We start from the raw sequence: 27,160 nt of genomic DNA on the forward strand, positions 1-27,160 counted from the left end.
TACATATCTGGCCTATGTGAGAGATGTTAGTGTTGATACTCCTGCCGTGGAGTCAGTTCCTATAGTAAGGGATTTTCTTGATGTATTTCCAGCGGATCTTCAGGGTATGTCACCCGATAAGGATATTGACTTTGGCATTGATTTGTTACCGGGCACTCAACCCATTTCCATTTCACCATATCGTATGACTCCAGCAGAGTTGAAAGAATTAAAAGAGCAGTTACAAGAGTTGCTTGATAAAGTGTTCATTTGGCCTAGTATATCTCCTTGGGGTGCTCCTGTCTTATTTGTGAAAAGAAGGATGGTTCTATGCGGATGCATATTGATTACCGCTAGTTGAACAAGGTTACAGTAAATAACAGGTATCCATTGCCTCGTATTGAGGACCTATTTGATCAACTTCAGAGTGCCAGGGTGTTCTCTAAGATTAACTTGCGTTCATGTTATCATCAGTTGAAGATTCGGGAGTCAGATATCCTGAAGACTGCTTTCAGGACTCGGTATGGTCATTATGAGTTTCTTGTAATGTCATTTGGGCTGACCAACGCCCCAACAACATTTATGCATCTGATGAACAGTTTATTTCATCCTTATCTTGACTCTTTGGTCATTGTATTTATTGACTCCATTCTGGTGTATTCCCGGAGCCGGGAGGATCATGAACAATACTTGAGAACTGTGCTTCAGACTTTGAGAGAAAAGAAGTTATATGCAAAAAATTTCAAAGTGTGAATTCTGGCTTGATTCAGTAGGATTTTTGGGTCATATAGTTTCATGCGAAGGGATCAAGGTAGATCCGAAAATGATTGAACTAGTGCAAAGTTGGTCCAGATCATCCTCAGCTACGGAGATCCGGAGTTTCCTTCGTTTGGCAAGGTATTATCACCGATTTGTAGAGGGTTTCTCTAATATTGCTGCACCTATGACCAAATTGACCCAGAAGGGTGCTCCATTCGGGTGAACCGAGGAATGTGAGGAGAGCTTTCAAAAGCTCAAGACAACTTTGACTACAGCCCGAGTATTGGTGTTGCCTATAGGTTCAGGGTCTTATACTGTGTATTGTGATGCATCACATATTGGTCTCAGCACAGTGTTGATGCAAGATGATAGGGTGATTGCCTATGCATCCAGGAAGTTAAAGGTACATGAGAAGAATTATTTTGTCCACAACCTTGAGTTAGCAGCTATTGTTCATGCCTTAAAGATTTGGCAGCATTATTTGTACGATGTCCATTGTGAGTTTTATACCGATCACCAGAGTTTACAATATTTGTTTAAATAGAAGGATCTTAATTTGCGACAGTGGAGATGGTTGGAGTTGCTTAAAGATTTTGATATCACCATTCTCTATCATCTCGGAAAGGCAAATGTAGTGGCCAATGCGTTATGTTGTAAGGCAGAGAGTTTGGGCAGCTTACCATACTTACAGGTAGCAGAGAGGCCTTTAGCCTTGGATATTCAGGCCTTGGCCAACTAGTTTGTTAGATTGGATGTTTCAGAGCCGAGCCGAGTTTTGGCTTGTGTGGTTTCTCAGTCCTTTATTTATTATCGTATAAGAGAACGTCAGTATGAGGACCCCCATCTACTTGTCTGTAAGGACACAGTTCAGCACGGTGATGCCAAGGAAGTCACTATTGGAGATGACGGTGTATTATAGATGCATAGAAGGGTATGTGTGCCCAATGTAGATGATTTACGTGAGTTTATTCTCCAGGAGGCTCACAGTTCGCGATACTCCATTCATCCGGGTGATACAAAGATGTATCAGGACTAGAGATAAAACTATTGGTGGAGGTGGATGAAGAAAGACATAGTGGAATATGTAGCTCGGTGCCTAAATTGTTAGCAGGTAAAGTATGAGCATCAACGACCGGGTGGATTGCTTCAGCCCATTTCATTCATGTGGTTACTACTTACTTTTCAGAGCAGTTAGCTCAGGTTTACATTCGCGAGATTGTTAGGCTTCATGGAGTACCAGTATCTATCATCTCTGACCGAGGTACGCAGTTTACATCACAGTTTTGGAGAGCAGTATAACGAGAATTGGGCACACACGTTCAGTTGAGTACAACACTTCACCCTCAGACAGACAGACATTCCGAGCGCACTATTTAGATATTGGAAGATATGCTTCGCACTTGTGTTATAGACTTTTGAGGTTCTTGGGATTAGTTCTTACCACTTGCGAAGTTTGCCTATAATAACAGCTACCAGTCTAGCATTCAGATGGCTCCATACAAGGCATTATACGAAAGACAGTGTCATTCACCAGTTGGCTAGTTTAAACTGGGAGAGGCTCAGTTGTTGGGTACCAATTTAGTACAGGATGCCTTGGATAAGGTCAAGATTATTCAGGATCGACTTCGCACCGCTCAGTCTAGGCAAAAGAGTTATGCCGATCGTAAGGTTCGTGATGTTGCATTCATGACTGAAGAAAGAGTATTGCTCCGGGTTTCACCTATGAAAGGTGTAATGAGATTCGAAAAGAAGGGCAAGTTCAGCCCTAGGTATATCGGACCCTTTGAAAATCTTGAAAGGGTGGGTGAAGTAGACTACTAGCTTGCGCTACCACCTAGCTTATCAACAGTTTATCCGGTATTTCATGTGTCCATGCTCCGAAAATATCATGGTGATCCATCCCATGTATTAGACTTCAGCTCAGTCCAATTGGATAGTGATTTGACTTATGAAGAGGATTCGGTAGCTATTCTAGACTAGCAAGTCGGGCATTTAAGATCTAAGAGTTATCCTTCAGTTCGGGTACAATGGAGAGGTCAGCAAATTAAGGCAGCTACCTGGGAGTCCGAGTCGGACATGCGGAGTAAAAATCCACACCTTTTCACCAGCTCATGTACTTTTTTAATTCCGTTCGAGGACGAACGTTTGTTTTAGAGGTGGAGAATGTGATGACCCAAAAGGTCATCTTTAAATTTAATAATTATTTCTATGTTCTGAGACCTCAAATAGCACTATTCATCATTCCTCAACTTGCATGTACAATCCGTATAATTTTTCAAAAAGTTTTTATACGAGAAAAAAATTGATTAAAATGTGTAATAGAGCTTTAAAACTCAACTAAGTTGACTTCGGTCAACATTGTGCAAACGGATCCGGATTAGTGTTTTGACAGTTCCGGTAGGTCCATATCATGATTTTGGAATTGGGCGTATGCTCGGAATCGAATTCGAAGGTCCCTAGCTCAACTTATAGCCATTTAACGGAAACAAGAAATCTTAAGGCTAAAGGTTTCCAAAGTTTGACCGCGGAGTTGACTTTATTATTATCAGACTCGGATTGAGATTTTTGAAAATTTAAAATAGCTCTGTTATGTCATTTATGACTTGTGTTCCAAATTTGAAGTCATTCCAAATTCATTTAATATGTTTTGGCACGGGTTTTGTAAATTAAAAAGTTTGAAACTCATAAGTCCGAATTGAGGTGAGAATTGTAATTTCGAGGTTGTTTTACTTTATTTGAAACCCCGAGTACGTACGTATTATGTTACGGGACTTGTTGGTATATTTTAACGGGATCCCGAGTGGCTCAGTGAGTTTCAAGGTGAGTTTTGAGCGAGTCTGGGCACTTCTGCACTCTGATGTTGTTCTGAAACTTTTGGAAGTGCGGGGACACATTTTTCAGTGTTGAGGCAAAGGAAAAGTGCGGACCACAGACGAAAAGTGAGGACCGTAGAATTTTGATAGTGGCCGCACTTCAGGGGGTGCGGACCGCAAAAATTTGCTCGCGGCCGCACTTCAGAGGGGTTCTGCAGGTTCGATGGTCTGAATTAGGAAGCTTATATCTTTTGTTCTATAAGGAATTCGGAAATTTTTCAAAAACTAAAGTTGTATTCCTTTGATTCAAGTTTCCATTAATGTACAACAATAATCATTTGGACATTAGTAGAGAAAGATATGACCAATTTACTAAATCCTGGTAGTGCAGCCACTATTGAAGTGTGACCGCACAATTTGGATCGCGGCCGTAGAACCTGGGATGTGCGACTGCACAAGAAAATGTGTGGTCAGCACAATAAGAGGTCAGATGGTGTACTATATAACTGAGGGTTAGGGTATTATTTTCACATTAGCTTGGTTTGTGATGATGTTTCATGGGTTTTTCAAGAAATTCATCGGGTTAAGTGATTCTAACTTGGATTTGGTTAACATACATGAATATATCATTGTTTTCATCATTTAATTAGTGTTTTGAGATGGAAAATTTGGGAAAAATTGTAGAAATCTCATAAAAACCAATTTTTGAGATTTCGATGTCGATTCGGAGTCAGATTTGAGTGAAACTAGTATGGTTGGACACGTAATTGAATGGGTTGTCGGATTTTGTGAGTTTTATCAGATTCCGAGATGTGGCCCCTCAGTGTTGATTTTTGGGTTAAATTTAGGATTTTGTTAGAAAATTTATATTTTCATATGAAATTTATTCCTATAATTTTTATTGATTGAATCGAATTAATTATGAGTAGATTCGAGCCGATCGGAGTCGAAAAATCGAGGAAAAACCATACTACTTGACTGATTGAGCGTGATTTGAGGTTAGTGACTTATCTAACCTTATGCAGGGTAAATTTTCCATGGGATTGTTATTGATGTGATAATTGTAATGTGTTGAGAGTCATGTACACGAGGTATCGAGTGTATACACGGGCTAAATGTGAAAGATTATGTCTTAAATTGTGTAGATCATTGTTGCATATTACTTAAATTATTTTATCTTGTTATATTCTTCCACATTAATTTTTATACTTTACATTTGCTTGACATTTTCCTGCTAATTGTTTTACCTATTTAGTTGAAACTTGGTTTCTTTTATCCTGTGCCTTATTAGAAGGTTGAATTTCTTTAATTTAAATATTATTAATATTAAGTATTTGATATCTTAAATTTGGTATTGAGGCAACGTTTTAAAAAGTGTGAAATATTATTTTCCTGAGTTATTTATTCCCGAATATTTTGTGAGATTTTGTACTCAGTGTGATTGAGTCGTGAGCTCCCTATTGTGGAAAGTATTGTTGTTGTTGATTTATTTTGGCAAATTGAAATATTTGAGCACTTGAGGTGCAGATTGAAATATATTGTGATATTGGTACGCATGCGGTGGTATAAGGTCTGGGTGTTGAAAACGCATGCGGTGAGAAAAGGGTGGCTTGATACGTGTGGCTAGTAGGGGAACTACTAGAAGTCATGCGGTGTGATAAGGGTGGCTAAAACGCGGGATACTATTTCGGAAAAAATATTTTCTTTAAAATTAAATGTGAAGGCTCCCGCGGTGATATAAGAAAATGAGATATTGTGAATTTATTTATGATTTGGGACTACGAGGCGGTACCTCGGGAGTGCCCTTGTTGATATTTCTTTAAGGGTGCATTTGCTTTTGATTATTGTCGTGATTTTTCATAAAGTTGTAAATTTCTGTTTTCTTTCTGCGAGGTATTATTTGCCCTTATTCTGTGTAATTTAATGGTGATATACCACTAACTTGATTTATTCCCTTTTTCATTTTTGTTGTTATTTTATTGTTAAACTCACCATGTCTTTTATTATTCTAGTAGGGCCTGACCTGACCTCGTCACTACTCTACCGAGGTTAGGCTTGTCACTTACTGGGTACCGCTGTGGTGTACTCAGACTACGCTTCTGCACATCTTTTTGTGCAGATCCAGGTACTTCCTACCAGCCCAAATATCAGTGAGCTACCTATGTACGAAGACTTCGAAGTATATCTGCCAGCGTCCGCAGACTCTGGAGTCCCCTTCTATCTTTATTATGTTACTTCCTTATTTCCTTTAGACTTTGATGTATAGAGACATTGAGAATAAATTCTTAGAAGCTCGTGACTTATTCCTACCGGCTTTTGGAGTTGTAATTATGTGAATTGCAGATTTATTTATTTCGGATTTCTATTATTATTCCACATTGATAGGCTTACCTAGTCTTAGAGACTAGGTACCATCACGACATCCTACGGAGGGAATTTGGGGTCGTGACAAAACCTCACTAGGCACCCCATAAAGATAATGCCTCCAAATCTTAAGAGCGTGAACAATCGCAGCTAACTCCAAATCATGTATCGGGTAATTTTTCTTGTGGATCTTTAGTTGACGTGAGGCATATGCAATAACTCACCCCTCATATATTAATACACAACAGAGAACAACGCGTGAAGCGTCGCAATACATTGTATACATCCCTGAACCCGAAGACAACACTAATACCAGTGCTAAAGTCAATGTTGACTTGAGATTCTGAAAGCTCACCTCACAATAGATGAAAATCCCTCCACGAATCGACGATAAAAATCTGCTAACCCCGTAAAAGTCCTTATCTTGGTCGCCGAGGTGGGATGATACCAATTTTGAACTGCCTCGATCTTTTTGGGATCAACTTTAATACCCTCGCCTGACACAATATGCCCAAGAATGCTACAGAGTTTAGCAAAAACTCACACTTGGAGAACTTAGCATATAACTTTTTTTACCGCAATGTCTGAAGCACCATTCTCAAATGCTGCTCGTGGTCCTCCATACTACGCGAGTAGATCAAAATGTCATCAATGAAGACAATGATAAACAAATCAATATATAGCCTGAACACCCGGTTCATTAGATCCATAAATGCCGCTGGGGCATTAGTCAAACCGAAGGACATCACCAGAAACTTATAATGGCCATATCTAGTCCAGAAAGCAGTCTTCGGAACATCAGAATCCCGAATCTTCAACTGATGGTACCCTGACCTCAAGTCAATTTTTGAGAACATTCTGGCACCCTGCAATTGGTCAAACAAATCATCAATACGCGACATCAGGTACTTGTTCTTAATGGTAACTTTGTTCAATTGGAGGTAATCAATACACATCCGCATAGTCCCATCTTTCTTCTTCACAAACAGTTCCAGTGTGCCCCAAGGTGACACACTCGGCCTGACGAACCCCTTTGTCAACAACTGCTCAAGATGTTCCTTCAACTCTTTTGGAGCTATACGATACGGTGGAATAAATATAGGCTGGGTACCTGGAGCCAAATCAATATCACGATCCGGACATACCCGAAAAATCAGAAGGAAATACATCAGAGAACTCTCGGACTACGGGCACTGAATCAATTGTCGGAGTCTCTGCAGTAGTGTCCCTAACATAGGCCAAATAAGCAAGATAACCCTTCTAGATCATGTGTCGAGCCTTCAGAAAGGAAATAACCCGACTAGATGCACCGACAGACGAACCTTTCCACTCCAATCTAGGTAACTTCGGCATCGCCAAAGTAACAGTCTTAGCATGGTAATCTAGGATGGCATGATATGGGGATAGCCAGTCCATGCCCAGGATGATCTCAAAGTTGATCATATCAAGGAGTAGAAAATCCGCTCTAGGCTCGTTACCACAGAAAGTAACAATGCAAGACCGGTAGATCTGGTCCACAACAACAGAATTGCCCACAGGAGTGGACACAAAAATAGGAGTACCCAAGAATTCACGCGAAACACCCAGGAAATGAGAAAACAGAGATGAAACATAGGAATAAGTAGACCCTGGGTCAAATAATAATGAGGCCTCTCTACCGCAGACCGAAATAGTACATGTGATCACGGCATCTAAGGCCACTACATCTGGTTTGGACGGGAAAGCATATAACATGGACGGAGCGCGACCTGGCTAGCCTCCACCTCTAGGATGGCCCCTACCCACCTGCCCTCCACCTCTGGGCGGCCGGATAGCTGGCGGAGCAACTGGTGTGGTAATCATAGGCTGCTGACCCTGCTGCACTGGTCTACCCTGAAGCCTGGGGTAGAACCTCCGCACATGACTGAGATCCCCGCACTCAAAACAACCACTCGGTATGATGGACTGCTGACCTGAAGGCTGGCCCTGATGACATGAATACCCATAGGTGGAGCCCTGAATAGCTGGTGGGCAGTAATAACTATTTGGCATAGCACTAAAATAAGGTCGCACTGGAGCACCCCGAAGAGGTGGCGGTGCCGGATAAGGGGGCCTACTGGAATGACCCCTCACGAATTGACTTGTTCCCCCAGTCGGGAACCATTTAACTCTCCCAAATATCGAAACTGCTTGCCCCTCGCTGCCTGCTCACGGCTCCGCTGACGGACACTCTCAATCCTCCGTGCTATCTCTACAACTAGCCCATAAGAAGTCCCCATCTCTACCTTTCGGGCTGTCATGACCCAAAATCCCACCACAGGCATCGTTATGGCACTTAGTCTCTAAGACTAGGTAAGCCGATTACAATTATATATCAAGCCATTATTTTTCCATATAATTTAATACAAGTGTCAAAACCAACAACAGAAATAATTATAACAACCTCCCAAGACTGGTAATACTGAGTCATGAACTCTAACTGACTATATGCAGTGATCTCAAGGATCGAATATATAATATTGTTCGAATAAGAGTTGACAATACAATAAAATGGAAAGACTCCAAGGGACTGCGACGACCAAGAATCTCTATCTTAAATCCTTGTGATCACACTCTAACTTCTGTCCGAATTCGATATCTCCAATACTTGACTCTGCACAAAAATATGCAGAAGTGTAGTATGAGTACACCAAAGTCAGTACTCAGTAAGTATCTAGACTAACCTTGGTGAAGTAGTGACGAGGTACAGTCAAGACACTCACTAGTCAAATAACCTGTGCAATATAGCATACAAAAATAAAAGAAAGACAAATAGCAGTGATAGCAACAATAATCAACTACTGATATAAACAACCAGGCAACAGGAACACCATAAATATTGCTTAAACTAATAGTAAACACAAGTACAATCAATTAATCAAGTCCTTCAAAACATACATCTTTTATCTATAAGTTTTTCAAATAACAATATTTAGAATTTAATCCGTACAATTAAATATATCCCGAATATACTTTCTTCAAATAAATATCATACGAATATAATTCTTTCAAATAAATATTTTTCAAATATAAGTTTTTCAAATAAATATCTTTCGAATATAATTCTTTCGAGTAAATACCTTTCGAATATAATTCATTCAAGTAAAAGTCACCACGTGACACGTCATTTGACTTTCCTGGTATGAGAAATATATTCAACATATCTCATCGAATGACACGGTAATACCTTCGTGCACTTGTCTCATTCTCACCCGATATATATATGTAGATCAAATCAATTGGCACGGCAACACCCTTCGTGAATTGATCTAATTCTCAATGTGCATACATATAACAGTACCAATTAGGTGGGATAAATGCCAATAATAATAAAAGAAATAAAGTGGGAGGCACACAGGAAGCAACAATGACTACAAGTCAAATAGAAAATATAGGTGCACAATAACAGCTCAAGATAAAGGCATGAATGTATACACAATAAGCACGATATCACAATATAATGTATGTCTCTTGTCCTTCCTACACGAAAAGACCCTTCGTGCCATGAACATATGATAGTATAAAAATAATGGCACGATATCACTCTTCGTGATTTTACTCACATCCTCACATGATAATGTAAATGAAATGACACAGCATTATCCTTCATGCATATTAAGAATGGCACGGCATCACCCTTCGTGCTTTATACTTTTTCTCACATGATAATATAACTAAAATGGCACGGCATCACCCTTCGTGCTTTACACTCTCAAATGGCACGATATCACCCTGCGTGCTTTCACTCTCAAATGACACGATATCACCCTTCGTGCTTTACACTATTCCTTACCATGCACATGTATATCATTAACAAGCAAGGTAGGAAGCATAAATAACATCAAGGAGAGTGTTTAAACAATAACAAAATACAACATTTCATATCCCAATTTGCCCACCTGCCACAACCAACTCCAAAGATACAACAACATCAATTAATTTCAAAGCAAATAGCCCAAGGCTCCACACAATGTATATAATATCTCAAAAGCAACAACAGAGATGGAAAAATAACTCATCAAGAACAGCCTCTTCTTTAATCTAAAATTTTGATAAATAAATATTAATGCCTCATTTTAAACTTATTTAATAATTATTTACACATAAGGAATCCATAATGAAATTATTTCCAAGAAATGTCAACCCAACTAACCACGGTATTCACATAAAAATCAAAGTGGCAATCACACCAAATTATAATATAAAAACAACCTCAGCAAACAAGGAATGAGGGATGACAAATAAAGGATTTAATAAGTGCCAACAATTTCCAATTTAATACATAAAGGTGTCTATGAATTTTAACCGATATAATTTGCATATATAAACCAAGTACGTACTCATCACCTCGCGTACATATTTTTCAATTACACAATTTCCACATAAGATTCAATGCCTAAGGGATAATTTCTCCCACTCAAGTTTAGCCAAGATACTTACCTTTTTGAAGTTATGCCGATATTCCAAAATAGCCTTCCTGTTTGAATTGACCTACAGACAACTCAAATCTATCCAAATTGATTGTATAACTTCGTTAAAATTGATCGAAAATAATTCCGGATAATAAAACGTCAACTTAAAATTTAACATTAAAAAGTCAAAACAAAAGTCAACGCGGGGTCCACCTCGGAACCCAACCGAACTTTTACCAAATCCGAACACCCATTCCAATACAAGTTCAACCATACCAAATTTATCAAATTCCGATAACGAGTCAACCTCCAGATCTTAAATTTTCGTTTTTAAAAGATTTTGCAAAAAACCAATTGATTCACTAATAAAAGATGAAAATAATCTTGGAATTATACAATACAATGAAAACCAAGTGGGAAACACTTACCCCAATCCATTTTGTGAAAATCCTCTCAAAATTCGTCCAAATTCGAGTTCCCTAGCTCCAAAAATGTTGAAATGAGCTAAAAACGAAATTGCTCAATAAAAACCTATTTCTCGTCATTAAAATTTGATTTTCGTCACTAAAAGTCCATTTTCCATCACTAAAGGTCCGCACCAGAACCTGCTTGCACAGCAATTTAATAATTCACTAAAAAGGCTCTAACTCCATCATACGAACTCGGAATTCGACGATTCTTGTACTTATGGGTCACAAATAATAATATAAACCTAGTCGTTCAATCGAAACTCAATTCGAAGATCATTTTCTCGATGCAACAAAACTTTCACTCGTTAAACAATTAACTCATGTTTCGCACTAAAAACCCAATCGCGACTTGATGAAATTAGACAAAACATTCCAGATCGTTCCAAATCCGGACATACGCTTAAGTCTGAAATCACCATACGAAGCTATTGACATCATCAAATTTCCATTATGGAGTCGTTTTCTCAAAAGTCAAACTTTGGTCAACTCTTTTCATTTAAGCTTCAAAAATAAGAATTGTTCTTTTAATTAAATTCTGAATCTTCCGAAAACCAAACTTTACCGCACACGTACGTTATAATATATATTACGAAGTTGCTCGGTTCCTTAAACAGTTGAATGAGAAGCAAATTCACAAAATGACAAGTCGGGTCAATACATACTCCCTCTCTTAAAATATACTTTCGTCCTCGAACGTGCCAAGAAATATTCTGAGGATATTAAATTACTGAGTGTATTATTACACACATACTCACGGGTGATCCCACGTCACCAAAAATTTAACATGGATCCGACAACACCATCTCAGTTGAGATTATTTCTTTTATCCACATTTATAAACTTCAAAGCCAAATTTCTCACACCCCAATTAATTTAAAAAGGTCCGTTTTATTTTTTTTATCTACACATCGTGTTAGTCTCAACCGGCTGTAGCAACTTGTGCTTACGCACACATCATATGTATGCCCATAATCACGTCTTTGGTCATAATAGTTGTTCATAATTAATTTCAGCATCGTCAATTAACCTCATATTAACCAAAACCTCATTTCAAATTTTCACAACATTAACAGCAATTCGTGAGGCATGAAGACCGAGTAGTAATAGCATTCATCTAATCACCTAAAACCGTCCATGTTGTCTAAGTTCATGACCATCCCTTCAAAACTGAACCGCCACCTTGTACATGCAAATCTCAATCCCACAGGACGTATAACATCTATCATGCCATCATATGAAAAGCACGAGAGTCTCATAATCAACTCCGAGTCATAAGCAGACTACATACTCAATTATCCAGGAACCTTTCACTTGATCCCATCTAGTTGAAAATCACAATATAAAACATGATCTTCATGCCTGTAGGAAATATCCATCTCAAACCGTGGTAGAAACCATCGAGAACACTTTGAAATCCATTTGCACATAACCAAGCTATCAGAAATGAATCCCTCTAACTCAACCAAGCTGCACAGGTCGCCATCTCAATTTAAAAGCTTAAATTATTTTATTCTATTAAATTGTGAAACTAAGTTATTGAGCCACAACCACTAAAGTTCCTTTTTTCCACCAATAGTGGAAAGAAAAGTAATAAAAGCTTCTGGCAGTTGACTGTCGACTTAATAGTCAATGCTGATCTACAGAACATGATGGAAATTGAAGAGGTACACGTAAGTAACCTTTGTGGGCCTACATACCAATGGGCCTGGATATAGTACTCTTGGGCCACTTATTCCTATTACAATTCCGGCTCCATTTGGTCCTCTCCCCTTGCTGTGGGCCCAATCACCGGCAAAATAAAAAATTGACCCGTCAACTTAAATTAATTGCATTCGTTAATAAAAATATATATGAAATATGTATATTATGTATATACAATATACACACACAAATAATTTAACTTATATATATATATATATATATATATATATATATATATATATAATATCGATTATTATTTTTGAGAGCAGCTAAAAATGTACTCTATCTGATTCAATTTAGATGACATATTTATTTATTTCGTCAATTTGACTATACTTTGAAGCTAAATTGAATTAGTTCAACTTAGTATTTTAATATTAAAATTTAGATATTCAAAAACTATACGAAAGTATTATAAGTTATAATTTTTCTCATGTTAATAGGATTAAAAAATATTTTTTAAAATGTTAGTCCATCTTCAAATAATTTAACTCTAGATAAGCGAAATGTGTGCTATAAATTAAAACGGAGGAAGTACATTTCTCTATAAACATGTCCAGCCTCATTTTGCTCAGCACGTCACTTCTGTTGCCGAGTGCTGATTAATATAAGTGCAATTATAAGGGCATTTCACTAACGTATTTGATTGATCACAAAATTTTTGGATGTTAAATTTTTAGTTTACAAAATATATATTTTGTAAACTATGCGAAATGGTTAATTCTTTTGTATTTGAACATTACTTTGACTTGGACCAAAATGAAATACTCTTGAAACATTTCTTTTTTCCATGTTTCGCTAGTATGTCATGTAATACAATCATTATTAATAATGTGCAAGCCAAAATTTGCAAATATTAAAATGTTTATTTATGATTAAACAGGGTATAAAATGGTATTTATATAGAATAGTTAATTTGTTTTACTTAATACCAGGAGCCTAGGTAGCAGTTCTTCTTGGTGTGGTAGTTTATTTTTCTTCTAAGATCAGCTAACTGCTGGGTTATAACAGAGCTGAGATTTGTAAATATTTATTTGTTGATTAATAAATTTTAACTAGCAACAAATATAGAATAGTATCAATTCAAAAATAAATAAATAAATAAATAAATCTCTCTTTGACTCGTGAAAGGGTGGCACGTGTAATACCTTACAATTATTTAATAATCCACCTTTATTCATCTATTGAGGAACACAAATCAAAACCCAAATATAGTCAATATGTCTCTATGGCATTTGTGTTGTGATAGCCGACAAACGCACGCATAGTCAGTCTCTCCCACTATCTAATATCCAATGGCTTTTGGTATAGTTGTTGAGTTATGGTCTTAGATGTAGATGTTTTTTGGTTTCTTACTCGGTGTTTGATATTCGTATTGAAATCTGATTATATTCGGATTCACGTCGCGTAGGGCTCCATTCGGGGGGAGCGCTCCCTACCAAGGATCTTTTCATACCCACGACTCGAATTCTAGACCTGTGGTTAAGGAAATAACAACCTCATCTGCTGCCCCACATCCCTCGATGGTAGATGTAGACGTTTTGATCAATAATAGTGTATTTTGCTTGACTCCTCTAAACTTTAGTTGGAAGAATTTGAGTATGACTCTTTATTGATCGAATAACGATCTAAACAAATATTACATTTCCAATCTTTTAAGTTATATATGAGAAAAGAATATAGCTAGAACTTCGTAAAATTTAGAGCAAAATTTGCGAGCTTCTCTAAAAGATTCTTAAGGGTAAGAAAGAATAGAAAACTTGTATTTGGGTAATGGAAATTGATGAAGGTATGACACTAATAATTGAAACTGCTAATGGAAAAGTGGAGGTGCTCTCCATATTGTGAAACGATTAGAGTATCTCTTTTCTCAATTAGAGATCTCTAGTTCAAGTCTTTTGAGAATTTGTATACAAAATGAGCCTACAAGAGTGTCAATCAATTGAGCCACCATGTTTGAGAATAAGGTGAGATTCAGGGAGCTAATGGACGGTAAATCACTGATCAAAGAGTATGTTGGGGTAAAATGGTCAAAATATACTCTTTAAATTGTGTGATATTGTTCGTTTTGGGCCAAACTTATACGGTTTTCTCCAAAATATCTCAAATCATTAAGAGATCCTTAAATCTTATATGTAGACTACTAATCTTTTCAGCTACCAATATAGCACTTTGTTCACATATCCAATAATCTTCTCCTCGAACTAAGTTTCATGTAGCCAACTACCATGATCCACAAGTCAATTTTGAGATTCACTATGTGCCACCACATCGTTAGAGTATTTATGGCAACCGAAAACCCACAACTAGCTTTTTCGTGTGTGCATCTTCAAGCTCGTAAGATAAAAATCGAGCCCCACGCCGTCACTTTGTCGTTACCATACTTGTCCTGTGGAACCTGGGCTCTGATATCAGTTGTTGGGCTAAAAAGGCCCAATGATACTCCCAAAATGGTATGATATTGTCGGCTTTGGGCCAAGCCCAACCCCCCCCCCCTCCCCCCTCCCAAAGGCCTCACACTATTAAGAGATCCATACACTTTACATGTACACTTCCAATATTTTCAGCTACCAATGTGGGATTTTGTTCGCATATCGAACAAGATTTTAGAGAGATTCTCCATCGATCTGGTGGTCGGTGAGTCACTGATCAAAGAGTAAGCAGCCGCAAAGTTTAACAATTTGGTGGGTATGTCACTCAATTGAAAACTATGAAATAAGTCTACTATAGTTTAAAATTGAAATTGACACAATATCGTGAAGTGGCCGCCCTTGCTCAATATCTACGGTATATGAAACACTTTATCATTTTTAGTAGAATTTCTCGATGCAAATACAGATTAGGTTGGTAAATTTCTTATACAAGTGTAACGACCCGGCCGATCGTTTTGAGAATTTAAGTCACGTTCGGCGGCATAAGACCCTGAACAGCTTCATATATGTGTATTGACTTGCGTGCGTGATTGAATTCAGTTACCGAATGATTCAGAGTGATTTGGGATACTTAGTCCCTAAAACGGAAGCTTAAGTCTTAGAATTTTGACCGTAGTTGGAACTGTATGAAGACGACTCCAGAATAGAGTTTTGTCGGTTCCGTTAGCTCCGTTGGGTGATTTTGGACTTGGGAGCGTGTCTGGACGGTGAATTTGAGGTCAATAACTAATTTAGACTTGAAATGGAGAAAGTCGAATTTTCAGAGATTTTGACCGAAAGTGGACTTTTTGATATCAGGGTCGAAATGCGATTCCGAGAGTTGGAACATCTCCGTTATGTCATTTGGGACTTGCCTGCAAAATTTGACATCATTTCGGATTGATTTGATAGGTTTCGACGCGAGTTTTAGAAGTTGAAAGAATTGAAAGTTCATAAGTTCGATTCATGGTGTGATTCGTAGTTTCGACGTTGTTTGATGTGATTTGAGACCTCGAGCGAGTCCGTGTTATGTTATGAAACTTGTTGGTATATTTAGACGGGGTCCTCGGGGCCTCAGGTGTGTTTCGGATGGGCTACGGGCCATTTTCTTCAATTTTTGAACTGCTGAATCTGTCATCTAGTTTTTTCTCTTTCGCGTTCGCGTCTATTCCTCCGTGTTCGCGAAGAGTAATTTTGGAGGAAGGAATATTTGTTCTTCGCGTTCGCATGCCTCCTTTCGCGATCGCGGAAGCTTGCCTTCCCCTTCTTCGCATTCGCATCCTCTCCATCGCGTTCGCGTAGTAGAAAATAGGAGTTGAGCACTGGAGACTTTTTACTCTTCGCATTCGCGTCTCTCTTCCTGCATTCGCGAAGGTATGCCACCCCCTCCTCCGTGTTCACGCACCCCTTCACGTGTTCGCGTAGCCCAGTCATTGGACCATCAAATTCTCCTCTCCGCATTCACGAGCCATCTTTCGCGTTTGCAAAGCATATCCGGACAGCCTTCATTTTTCCTTCTTCGCGAACGCGAGTAGTCTTCTGCGTTCGCGATGCTTTAACACCTGGGCAGCAGAATATATTTTCCAAATCGAGGGTTAGGCCATTTTTATCATATCTTAACTTGTGGAGCTCGGTTTTGAGCGATTCTTTGTGGGTTTTCAAGCAAATCGATTGGGTAAGTATTCTTCACCTAGAATTTATTATATTCCATAATTTTATCTTTATTTTATCATTTAATTTGTGTTTTGAGTTGAGGAAAATGGGGATTGTTGAAGAAAACTTTCAAAATGAAAAATCATGATTTGAGGGACGAATTGATAACAAAATTTGATAATATTAGTATGGTTGAACTCATGTCGGAATGGGTGTTCGGGTTTTGTGAAATTTATCGGATTTTGAGGTGCAGGCCCGGGGTGGACTTTTGGGTCGATTTTTTTTTTTTTGATAAAGATTGAGCTTTATGATCCTGAATAGTTTCTTATGAGTTTTATTTGTGGTTTGAAGTTATTTTGATTAGATTTGAGTCGTCCGGAGGCCATTTCACCAAGAAGTTCATTCTTGAGTATCGGTATGTCTTCTTTGAGGTAAGTATCTTGCCTAACCTTGAGTGGGAGAATTACCCCTTAGGCATTGAAACCATGTACGCGAGGTGACGAGTGCGTACTTGGTTTTTAAATGTGCAAATTATATTGGTTGAAATTCGTAGACGCCCTTATGTATTAAATTAAAAAATTATTGGAACATAGTAAATCCTTTATTTGTCATGCATAAATCCTTGTTTTGTTGAATTTATTTTTATATGATAATTTGGTGTGATTGCCACTTTGATTTTATGTGAATTCTGTGTGTTTGTTGATTTGATATTTTTCTTGGAATTAAATTCATGATGGAATCCTTTTCTGTAAATATTTATTAAATAAGTTTAAATTAAGGAGTTAATATAATTATAAAGAATTTGGATTAATGAAGGCGTTGCCCTATACTGAGTATTTTTCACCTTTGTTGATTGTTTTGAGGTTTTATATACGTTGTGTGGAGCCGTGGGCTATTTGTTGAGAAATTTATTGATTCTTCTACATATTTGAAATTTGGTTGTGGTCAGTGAAAAATTGTGATATGAATTATTGTATTGTGTTGTGATTTAAACACTCTCCTTGATGTTATTTATGCTTCCTACCTTGCTTATTAATGATTGATAAGTAGGGATTTTAGCCTATTAATTGCTCTCTTTTACTTGTGTTTTGGAAAAAAAATGCGTGAAGGTATTCCCGGAAACTAACTTAATATGCTTCCTTGCAGGGATTGTTCAAAATGAGTCAAATGAGCCATAATCAACGCATAAAGGAGTCAAAACTTGAACAAAAACCAAAACTGGGCCAAGAGGTGTGGAAGGCGGACTGTGACAAGTAAGTGCGGCCGCGAAAGTATCAACGCGGACGCGGCCATTATTTCGCGGCACGCGATATGAAGAATCAGAGAGATGGTTTTTTGGGCACAACTATGAACGCAGACCACGACAAGAAGATGTGGCCGCGAAACTACCAGCGCAACCGCGATGGGAATTTCGCGGACCGCGGTTTCTAAGGTTCAGAGAGTGCATAATTCAAGCAAAAATGAGAAGGGCGGTCCGCGTCAAAATTACACGGCCGTGGAAATCTCTCACGTGGACGCGGTAGAAATTACGCGGTCCGCGAAACAAGATTCTAAACAGGTCCAGATGTGAAGAAACGCGAACCGCGATCAGAATTACGCGGCCGCGAAAGCAAGTGTGCAACCGCGGTCAGAATTACGTGGCCGCGAAACTTTCACAGGGGTATTTTTGTCCGAAAATTTTAGCTTAGTATAAATAGATCTTTTTGTCAATTTTAGGTTATGTTATGTTTTTGCTGAGTACGTTAGACTGCTAGGTTTACCTTTTTGGGCAATTTTGTACAAGATTTACTTTATAACATTAGATTTTCATCTTTTAATTTAGTATTATGGATTATATCTTCTCCTTATCTTTGATTTCTGCTATTATTATAAGTGGCTAGACTCATAGCTAGGGTTATGACTCAACCCTATTGTGGGTATTTACTAGGTCTTGAATTTTAGGGCTTGAATGTCTATGGGTTAGTGATATTTAGCTTAATTCTTGCTAGAATTATAGAATTAGTGGTTGCAAATACTGATTCATGCCTTTATGATTTGGTCTCTTCTTGAGAAAGAGGGATTAAGTCTGGGAAAACTAGGCTAACAAGGAATTGGGGTGAACTCAAGAAATTGATAGCCCCAATTAAAGGGTTAAACCTAGAAATAGTAATACCCGATTTGAGCTAATATCACATGACTTGCATGAATACCCAGTTGGACTTGAGAAAGCCAAATTGGGCAAAATCACTCAAATTATCGAGAGACATAGAGTGAGTACTTGGGTGTGATGGCTATATTATGATCCTAAATTAATCAAGCTTGCCCTAGATTCTTACTACCCGTTAGATGTCCACCTAGGCGAAAGTCACTACCCTAGTCCTTTTAAACTCTTGAAAACCAACATCAAAAATATTGTACTTAGCTTTAATCATTGCATACAATAGAATAGAATTAGAAGTAGAATCAACACCATCATGTTTGGAAGTGCAATTAGGAGCAACACACGCATCTATATTTAGATATAAACCTAATTCCAAATCAATTAACTCCCTATGAAAATCGATTCCGACCTTGTTGGGTAAAACTGCATCGACCATCCTCGCTACTAAATAGTGGTGTATGTTTGGACCTGATCAATTTTTGGTGCCGTTGCCGGGGATTTAGACGGTCTTAGCTATATATCTAACTATTTGTGTGTTTTGTTTATCTTTCCTTCCATTTTTCTAACTTTTGTATGTCAATTGCTTTTAGGTACCAAATGGCTCTTAACGAGGTCCTCGAACATATTCCTCAGGGGGAGAAGGTAGATGAAAATGAAGTGGATGAGGTTCATCTTGAACCTCAAGTACAAAGAAGAGGTCGTCCGCCTCATGACAACGTTCTAAACCCTCCCCCACCTCCTCCAAGGGCAGCACACCGGATGTTGCCCAATGAAGGCTACGCAAGTGCAATTGTCCCGTCCCGGATTCGGGCAGGCAATTTCCAAATAACCAATGTCATGCTTACGCTATTGGAACAAAAGGGTTTCTTCACCGGAGCTCCACATCAGAACACATATAAGCATCTCAAAGGTTTTGTAGACACATGTTGGGGGAGCAAGCAGACGAATGTATATGAAGACGCTTTGAGGTTGAGACTTTTCCCTTTCTCACTTAGAGGGAAGGCTTTGGATTGGCTTGAAAGGCTACCTAACCATTCCATCACCACTTGGGATGAGTTGGCCGAGAAGTTAATAGCGAAGTTCATTTCTCCGGAACATATGGCAATATTAAGAGATGAAATCCTTGCTTTTAAACAAGAGCCAAATGAACCGTTACATGAGATTTGGGAACGGTACCGAACAATGGTCAAAGAGTGCCCCAACAACGATATGACTGAAGCAATGATACAGAAAACCTTTTATAGGGGTATCAACACAACTAACCAGTGTGTGGTGAATCAGCTCGCAGTGGGTAACTTCATGAACACGCTATATTCAGAAGTATGTGAAATATTAGATGAGATGGCGGACACCTCTTCAGCTTGGCAAAGTCGGGCTAATGTTCCTCAGGGTGACCCTAATGTTATCCATCTTCACAAGGAACTCTATGATCACGGACAAGCCATAGCAGAGTTGACAACTACCATGAATAAGTTAGCCAAGGCACAGCTTCAGCAGGTTCATGGGCCAAAGCAAGTAAATGACATGGAATTAGTGAATGTAATGATTAACAAGAGGAGACAAAGAGGTCAACAAGTTCAACACAATCAGGATCAATTTGAGCAAAGTTGTAGTGGGTACAACCAAGATGAATTTTATGACGATCAAAGTGAAGAGGTTCAATATGTGAACAATTACCAAGGTCAACGGAGCAATGCTCCAAATCAACAACAGTGGAGATCACAGGGAAACAATTAAAATAGGGGCAACCAAGGCCAAGGGAATTGGAATAGTGGTAACAACAACAATCCGAACAATTGGGGCAACAATAATCAAAATTGGGGGAATCAAGAAAATGACCAAGGCAATTGGGGTGGCAATAATAATAGTACTTGGGGAGGCAATGAAAACCAAGGGGATTGGAACAACAATAATCAAGTGATTTGGTTGTGAATAATGATTTGGTTGTGCAAGAAGATGATGAGATCCAAGCCAATGATGAGAATGTGAATGATGAAGTGAGGATAGACATTGATGACAATGTGGAGGTGACACAAAATGATGTGAACCCGTCTAGGGAACACGTGATAGACATACCGGAAATGGTAGTGCCCAAAGCCAAGGCCCCTTTGCTAAGGCCTCCTCCACCATATCCTTAAAGGCTTGCAAAGCAAAACAACGAGAACCAATTCAAGAAATTCATTGATATGATGAAAAGTTTGTCCATAAATGTACCTTTGGTTGAAGCTCTAGAACAAATGCCGGGATATGCCATGTTCATGAAGGACTTGGTAACAAAGAAGAGGTCAATGAACTGTGAGACGATCAAAATGACACATCAAGTGAGTGCCATTATGCATTCCTTGGCTCCAAAGCTAGAAGATCCCAGTGCCTTTACAATTCCATGCACTATCGGTAGTGCCAATTTCGCCAAAGCCTTGTGCGATTTGGGAGCAAGCATTAATTTGATGCCATATTCTGTGTTCAAGACATTGGGGATTGGGAAACCAAGACCTACTTCCATGAGATTGCAAATGGTGGACCGGACAATGAAAAGGCCATTGGGGATAATTGATTATGTGCTAGTTCGGGTCGACAAGTTCATACTTCCCGCAGATTTTGTGATACTTAACTGTGAGGTTAACTATGAGGTGCCAATCATATTGGGGAGACCTTTCCTAGCAACAGGGAAGGCATTGGTTGATATGGAAGCTGGGGAGCTCACCTTCCGGGTGGGCGATGAAAAAGTTATGTTCCACGTGTGTAAGTCAATGAGGCAGCCAAATAGCAACGAAGTATGCTCTTTTGTGGATCTAGTGACGGAGGTGATTGTTGATGACATGAGTGTTATGATCAATGTGGAAAACCCTCTAGAAGCTGTGTTGTTGAATCAGGAGGATGATGAGAAGGCATGCTTGATAGAATGTGCAAATGCTTTGCAAGGAATGGGATCCTACACATATGGACCCCAACTTTCCTTGGACCTTGAGAACCGTAAGACTCCGCCAACAAAGCCCTCAATCGAGGAGCCACCAACATTGGAGTTGAAGCCCTTGCCTTCACACCTCAAGTATGAGTTCTTAGGCCCTTGTTCCACATTACCTGCTATTCTTTCTTCGTGCTTAACTAACGTGCAGGTAGATTCCACCCTAGTGGTACTTCAAAGAAGGAAGAAGGCAATAAGTTGGACATTGGCGGATATTCGGGGTATAAGCACTGCCTTTTGCATGCACAAAATCATATTGGAGGAAGATGCAAAACCTTCCGTGGAACATCAAAGGAGGTTGAACGAGGCCATGCAAGAGATAGTCAAGAAAGAGATCATCAAGTGGCTAGATGTAGGGGTTGTGTACCCCATTTCTGATAGTTCATGGATTTCGCCGGTACAATGTGTCCCAAAGAAGAAGGGCATGACTGTGATCACAAATGTTAGAAATGAATTGATCCCTACAAGAACTGTCACCGGTTGGAGGGTATGCATGGATTATAGGAAGCTGAACAAAGTGACCCGCAAAGACCATTTTCCATTGCCATTTCTTGACCAAATGTTAGATAGACTTGCCGGGTGTGTTTATTATTGCTTTTTGGATGGGTACTCCGGATATAACCAGATTCTCATTGCACCTAAAGACCAAGAGAAAACCACCTTCACTTGTCCGTATGGCACATTTGCATTCTCAAGGATGCCGTTAGGTTTGTGTAATGCACCGGCTACTTTTTAGCGGTGTATGATAGCAATATTTACGGATATGGTGGAGGAGTCCCTCGAGGTGTTCATGGATGATTTCAGTGTTGTGGGGGATTCATTTGAAGAATGCTTGGATAATCTTGACAAAGTGTTGGCCCGATATGAAGAGACCAACTTAGTGCTTAATTGGAAAAAGTGCCACTTTATAGTCGAGGAGGGCATTGTCCTCGGCCATAAGATCTCAAAGAGCGGTATTGAAGTGGACAAAGCAAAAATTGAAGTGATTTCAAAACTCCCGCCTCCTACTTCCGTCAAGGGAGTGAGGATCTTTCTTGGTCACGCGGGGTTTTACCGAAGGTTCATAAAGGATTTCCCAAAAGTGGTGAACCCCTTGTGCATGTTATTGGAAAAAGATGCAACATTTGTGTTCAATGATGATTGCATGAAAGCTTTTGAGCTTCTCAAGTATAGATTGACTACCACTCCCATCATTACCGTACCCAATTAGAGCTTACCATTTGAGCTCATGTGCGATGCTAGCGACGTTGCGGTATGAGCGGTTTTGGGGCAAAGGATCAATAAGATATTTCATCCGGTTTATTATGTAAGAAAAATAATGAATGACGCACAAGTCAACTATATGGTGATCGAGAAAGAGTTATTAGCCATTGTCTTCGCCATGAAAAAATTCAGGCCGTACCTCATGGGTGCCAAAGTGATTGTGCACACCAATCAAGCGGCACTTCGTTACTTGATGACCAAAAAGGACTCAAAGGCTAGGTTGATGAGATGGGTGGGGTTCTTCTTCTACCAGAGTTTGACCTTGAAATCATAGACCGAAAAGGGAGTGAGAATCAAGTGGCGGACCATTTGTCCCGCTTGGAAGAGGAGGGGAGGCCCTATGATGGCCTCGAGATTAATGATTCGTTTCCGGATGAACAACTTCTCTTCGTGTCTGTGAGTGGGATACCTTGGTTCGTCGATGTGGCTAAGTTTCTTGTGACCAGCATTGTCCCGAATGAGTTCTCTTCAAACAAAAGGAAGAAGCTCAAATGGGACTGCTTGGATTATTATTGGGACGAGCAATATCTTTTCAAAATTTGCAATGATGGTGTTATCCAACGATGTTTTCCAGAAGAAGAGCAATTGAGTATTCTTGGAGCTTGCCATTCCTTGCCCTATGGTGGTCACCATGGTGGGGCGAGAACTGCCACAAAGGTCCTAAGTTGTGGATTCTATTGGCCCACCTTGTATAAAGACACTAGCGAGCTCGTTAGGCATTGTGATGAATGCCAAAGAGCTGGTGAAATTTCCAAGAAGAATGAAATGCCCCTCACCACTATTCTTGAGATTGGTATTTTCGATGTGTGGGGCATCAATTTTATGGGGCCATTTGTGAGTTCATGTGGGAACACTTATATTCTGGTTGCTGTTGATTATGTTTCCAAATAGGTTGAAGTTGTGGCTTTTTCCAACAATGAGGCACGAAGTGTGGTGGCTTTCTTAAAGAAAAATATCTTCACAAGGTTCGGCACCCCAAGGGCTATCATTAGTGATGAGGGTTCTCATTTTTGCAACGAAGACTTCAACACTTTACTTTCTAAGTATGGTGTCAATCATAAGGTATCAACCCCTTATCACCCACAGACTAGTAGACAAGTTGAGGTCTCCAACAGGGAGATCAAGTGCATATTATCCAAGATTGTCAATGCAAATCGAACTGATTAGTCAAGGAAACTTGACGATGCTTTATGGACCTATCGTACAGCTTACAAGACTCCAATTGGTATGTCTCCGTACCGGTTGGTATTTGGGAAAGCATGCCATCTTCCGGTTGAATTAGAGCATAAGGCCATATGGGCGCTGAAGAAGTTGAACCTTGAATGGGATGTAGCTGCCAATCTCCTGGTATAGCAACTAAATGAACTTGATGAGTTTTGGTTCCATGCTTATTCCAGCTCGTCCTTGCATAAGGACAAGATGAAGTACTTACATGACAAATATAACTGGAACAAAGAATTCAAGGAGGGTGACTTGGTTCTTCTATTCAACTCTAAGTTACAGATGTTTCCGAGGAAAACTCAAGTCAAAGTGGAGTGGCCCTTTTGAAGTGGTGCATGTAACTCCATTTGGTGCTCTCGTTTTGAAAAATAAAAATGGTGAAATTTTTAGAGTCAATGGGCACCGAGTGAAGTATTATCTTGGCAAGATTGATGATAGCCACGTACTGGCCTTAATTCATTTCAAACGATGATGGTAACATGCGTCGTGCCGCGACGTTAAATCAGGCGCTTCTTGGGAGGCAACCTATGTGTTTTTCTTTCTTTTGATTTTCTTCTTAGATTAGGCATTATTTTGGATTAACTGGTTGTGAAGTGTATGTAGGAACTGGTTGTGAAGTGCAAGATTTTGACAGGGAAAAATTTGACTAAGTGTTGGAAGTTCGCGGACCATGCCCAAAATTTCGCTGTCCGCGTGAGCATTTCGCAGCAGCACATTTTTGTCCGCGGACGCGTACTTGGAAAGAGCAAAATTCCAACTCTCTGAAGTTGGACTGTCAAAAATCCTTCAGAGATCACGGCACGCTCTCCAATTTCCGCGGGCCACATTGAATTTTGCGGTCGCGGCCAGTATTTCGCGGATCGCACCCAAGTGCTTGAAGCTGGTCTACATAAGGTAACATAGCGTGGACCACGATAGAATTTTGCGGCCTCGCTCAGGCAAGGCGGTGGGTTCCACTGTTGATTAGTATAAATAAGGGTTCTTTAAACATTTTACAGTTTTCGAACCCTAACGTTTCACCGCACAAAAAAAACATTGTTCCTACTACTGTTATGTTCAATTCTATGATGTGATTTTATCTTTTTCTTTTCTTTTCTCTTTGTTTTAATTTTTCTTTGTTAGTTAGGGTTAGATGCATGCCATGATCTCAAATTAATGCTTAATTGATACTTAAATATATGTGGATAGTGTTTATATGCCTAATGGGGGCTGGGATTAGTAACTTTGCATGGTTAATTGAAATAAATTTTGCACACTTAGTGAAAACTATAGTTATCAGTGTTCTAAGTACCGATATTATTAGAATTTCGCGACCGCTGTCCATTTTACGCGGCCTGCTATAGGGTAGGCGGTCGCGTTCATTTTTTCGCGGTCCGCGCTACCCCATCTTTTAGTTACTGGGTGATTGCTAAGAGTTCGCGTCCGCGGTCACTTTTACGCGGTCCGCGGTTGGTCCTTCGCGGCTACGTTCAAGTTTTCGCGGTCCGCGCTTGTGAACTCCAAAGAGTGTTAAGTGCCTTCGCGGTCGCATTCACTTTTACGCGGTCCGTGATTGGTCATTCGCGGCCGAATCTAATGTTTCACAGTCCACGTGTGTCCAAGATTAGAGAGTCAGTAGTCTGAACCTGACCTCTTCGCGGACGCATCTACTTTTTCACGGTCCGCGATGGGCATTCCGCGGCCGCGACTACTTTTTCACGGTCCGCGATGTCCTGTTTTGAGAAACACTATTGTTCATTTCATCTGTACTGCTTGATTGAACCCCAAATTCTAATTATCTTTCACTAATTGTGTGTTGCAGAAAATGGCGTGATCTCGTGGAGGAGCAGAAAAATCGAAAGGGAGGGCAGAATCCTCCCGAGGCCGGGGCAAAGGAAAGCAGATTTTGCCCTTAGCAGCTCAAAGATTCATAAGAAAAAAGAAAACCCTCACTAGACCTCCTATCGATTCATCAGACACAAGTGAATATCTCCCATCCCGGGAAATTTCTGAGGGGGGAATCTACACAACCTTGACAAGAGGCCCAATCACAACCCTTTTGCCCAATCGATGAAGCTACCTCCTCTTCTGGGTCGTCTAATGGATCAGAGGGAGATAGTGAGGCATCGGAGCCATCGTCCCCACCTGCTGTAACTCCGGTCTCAACAGTTGCTCCTATTAATGTAGATGAGGATGACGAGGTCCCGGATGACGAGAGAGGGGGTGGTACCAATGTGGGTGGTCTTGCTAGATCAAGGAAACTCGAGGTGTGGGCGGATAGATTTGTGAGCGAGAAAGCATACCTCAAATTCTGGGAATGGTGGCCCCAAAGGTCGCTCACCCTGGAGCGACAATTTATAGACAGAGATCTCCTTCCCCATAATCCGAATGTCAAGAGACAGTTTGCGGAGAGAAAAGGGTGGAAGTACTTCACCAACAAGGTTCCGGATGCAAATGAGTACCTTGTCAAGGAGTTCTACGCAAATGTTGCCCACATCAAAAAGGGAACCACTGTGACAAAGGTACGGAACTTGAAGATACGGTTTGATGGCGCCACCTTGAACACATATGCCGGTTTTGAGGATGTGGAAGCTATACAATTGTTACAACCCATGTTTTCGTACGTACGAGTACGTCGTAAGTCAATTGATGTAAGCTCAGAAATGAAATCATATTTGAAAAGCTTGCAAAGTAAGTTAATCATATTACCTCGGAGGTTACAAATATTGAAGATCACGAACAACAAGTACAAAGATGGTTGGAAGGTTCAGAAGCTAAAGGAATTGAAAAACAATAATGTTTCGTCGAAAGTCGACAAATTGGGAATATTATAACATGTACTTTTGGAGTGAGACCAGGGTGTTTAAATTGATAAAGAAGTTATGTTATGAGTTATGTTAGTCGTATGATAGTCGTGTGTTATATTTTGAAGTCAAGCAAGTGGTGGAACAAAAGTTGATGAAAGTCATCACAAGTTACGTTCATAAGTTTTACTGAAACTTTGGGTCAAAT

The 27,160-nt window shown here is 39.6% G+C and overlaps 1 protein-coding gene across 1 annotated transcript; it reads left to right on the forward strand.

Annotated features, from left to right (window-relative positions):
• Window positions 1-22,448: 22,448 nt before the first annotated feature.
• Window positions 22,449-22,895, forward strand: LOC138891997 (uncharacterized mitochondrial protein AtMg00860-like). The gene has a single exon (XM_070175689.1). The coding sequence runs from the start codon at window positions 22,449-22,451 to the stop codon at window positions 22,893-22,895; it is 447 nt and encodes a 148-aa protein (XP_070031790.1).
• Window positions 22,896-27,160: the final 4,265 nt, after the last annotated feature.

Source organism: Nicotiana tomentosiformis, chromosome 5, assembly GCF_000390325.3.
Source record: "Nicotiana tomentosiformis chromosome 5, ASM39032v3, whole genome shotgun sequence".
NCBI classification, from domain to species: domain Eukaryota; kingdom Viridiplantae; phylum Streptophyta; class Magnoliopsida; order Solanales; family Solanaceae; genus Nicotiana; species Nicotiana tomentosiformis.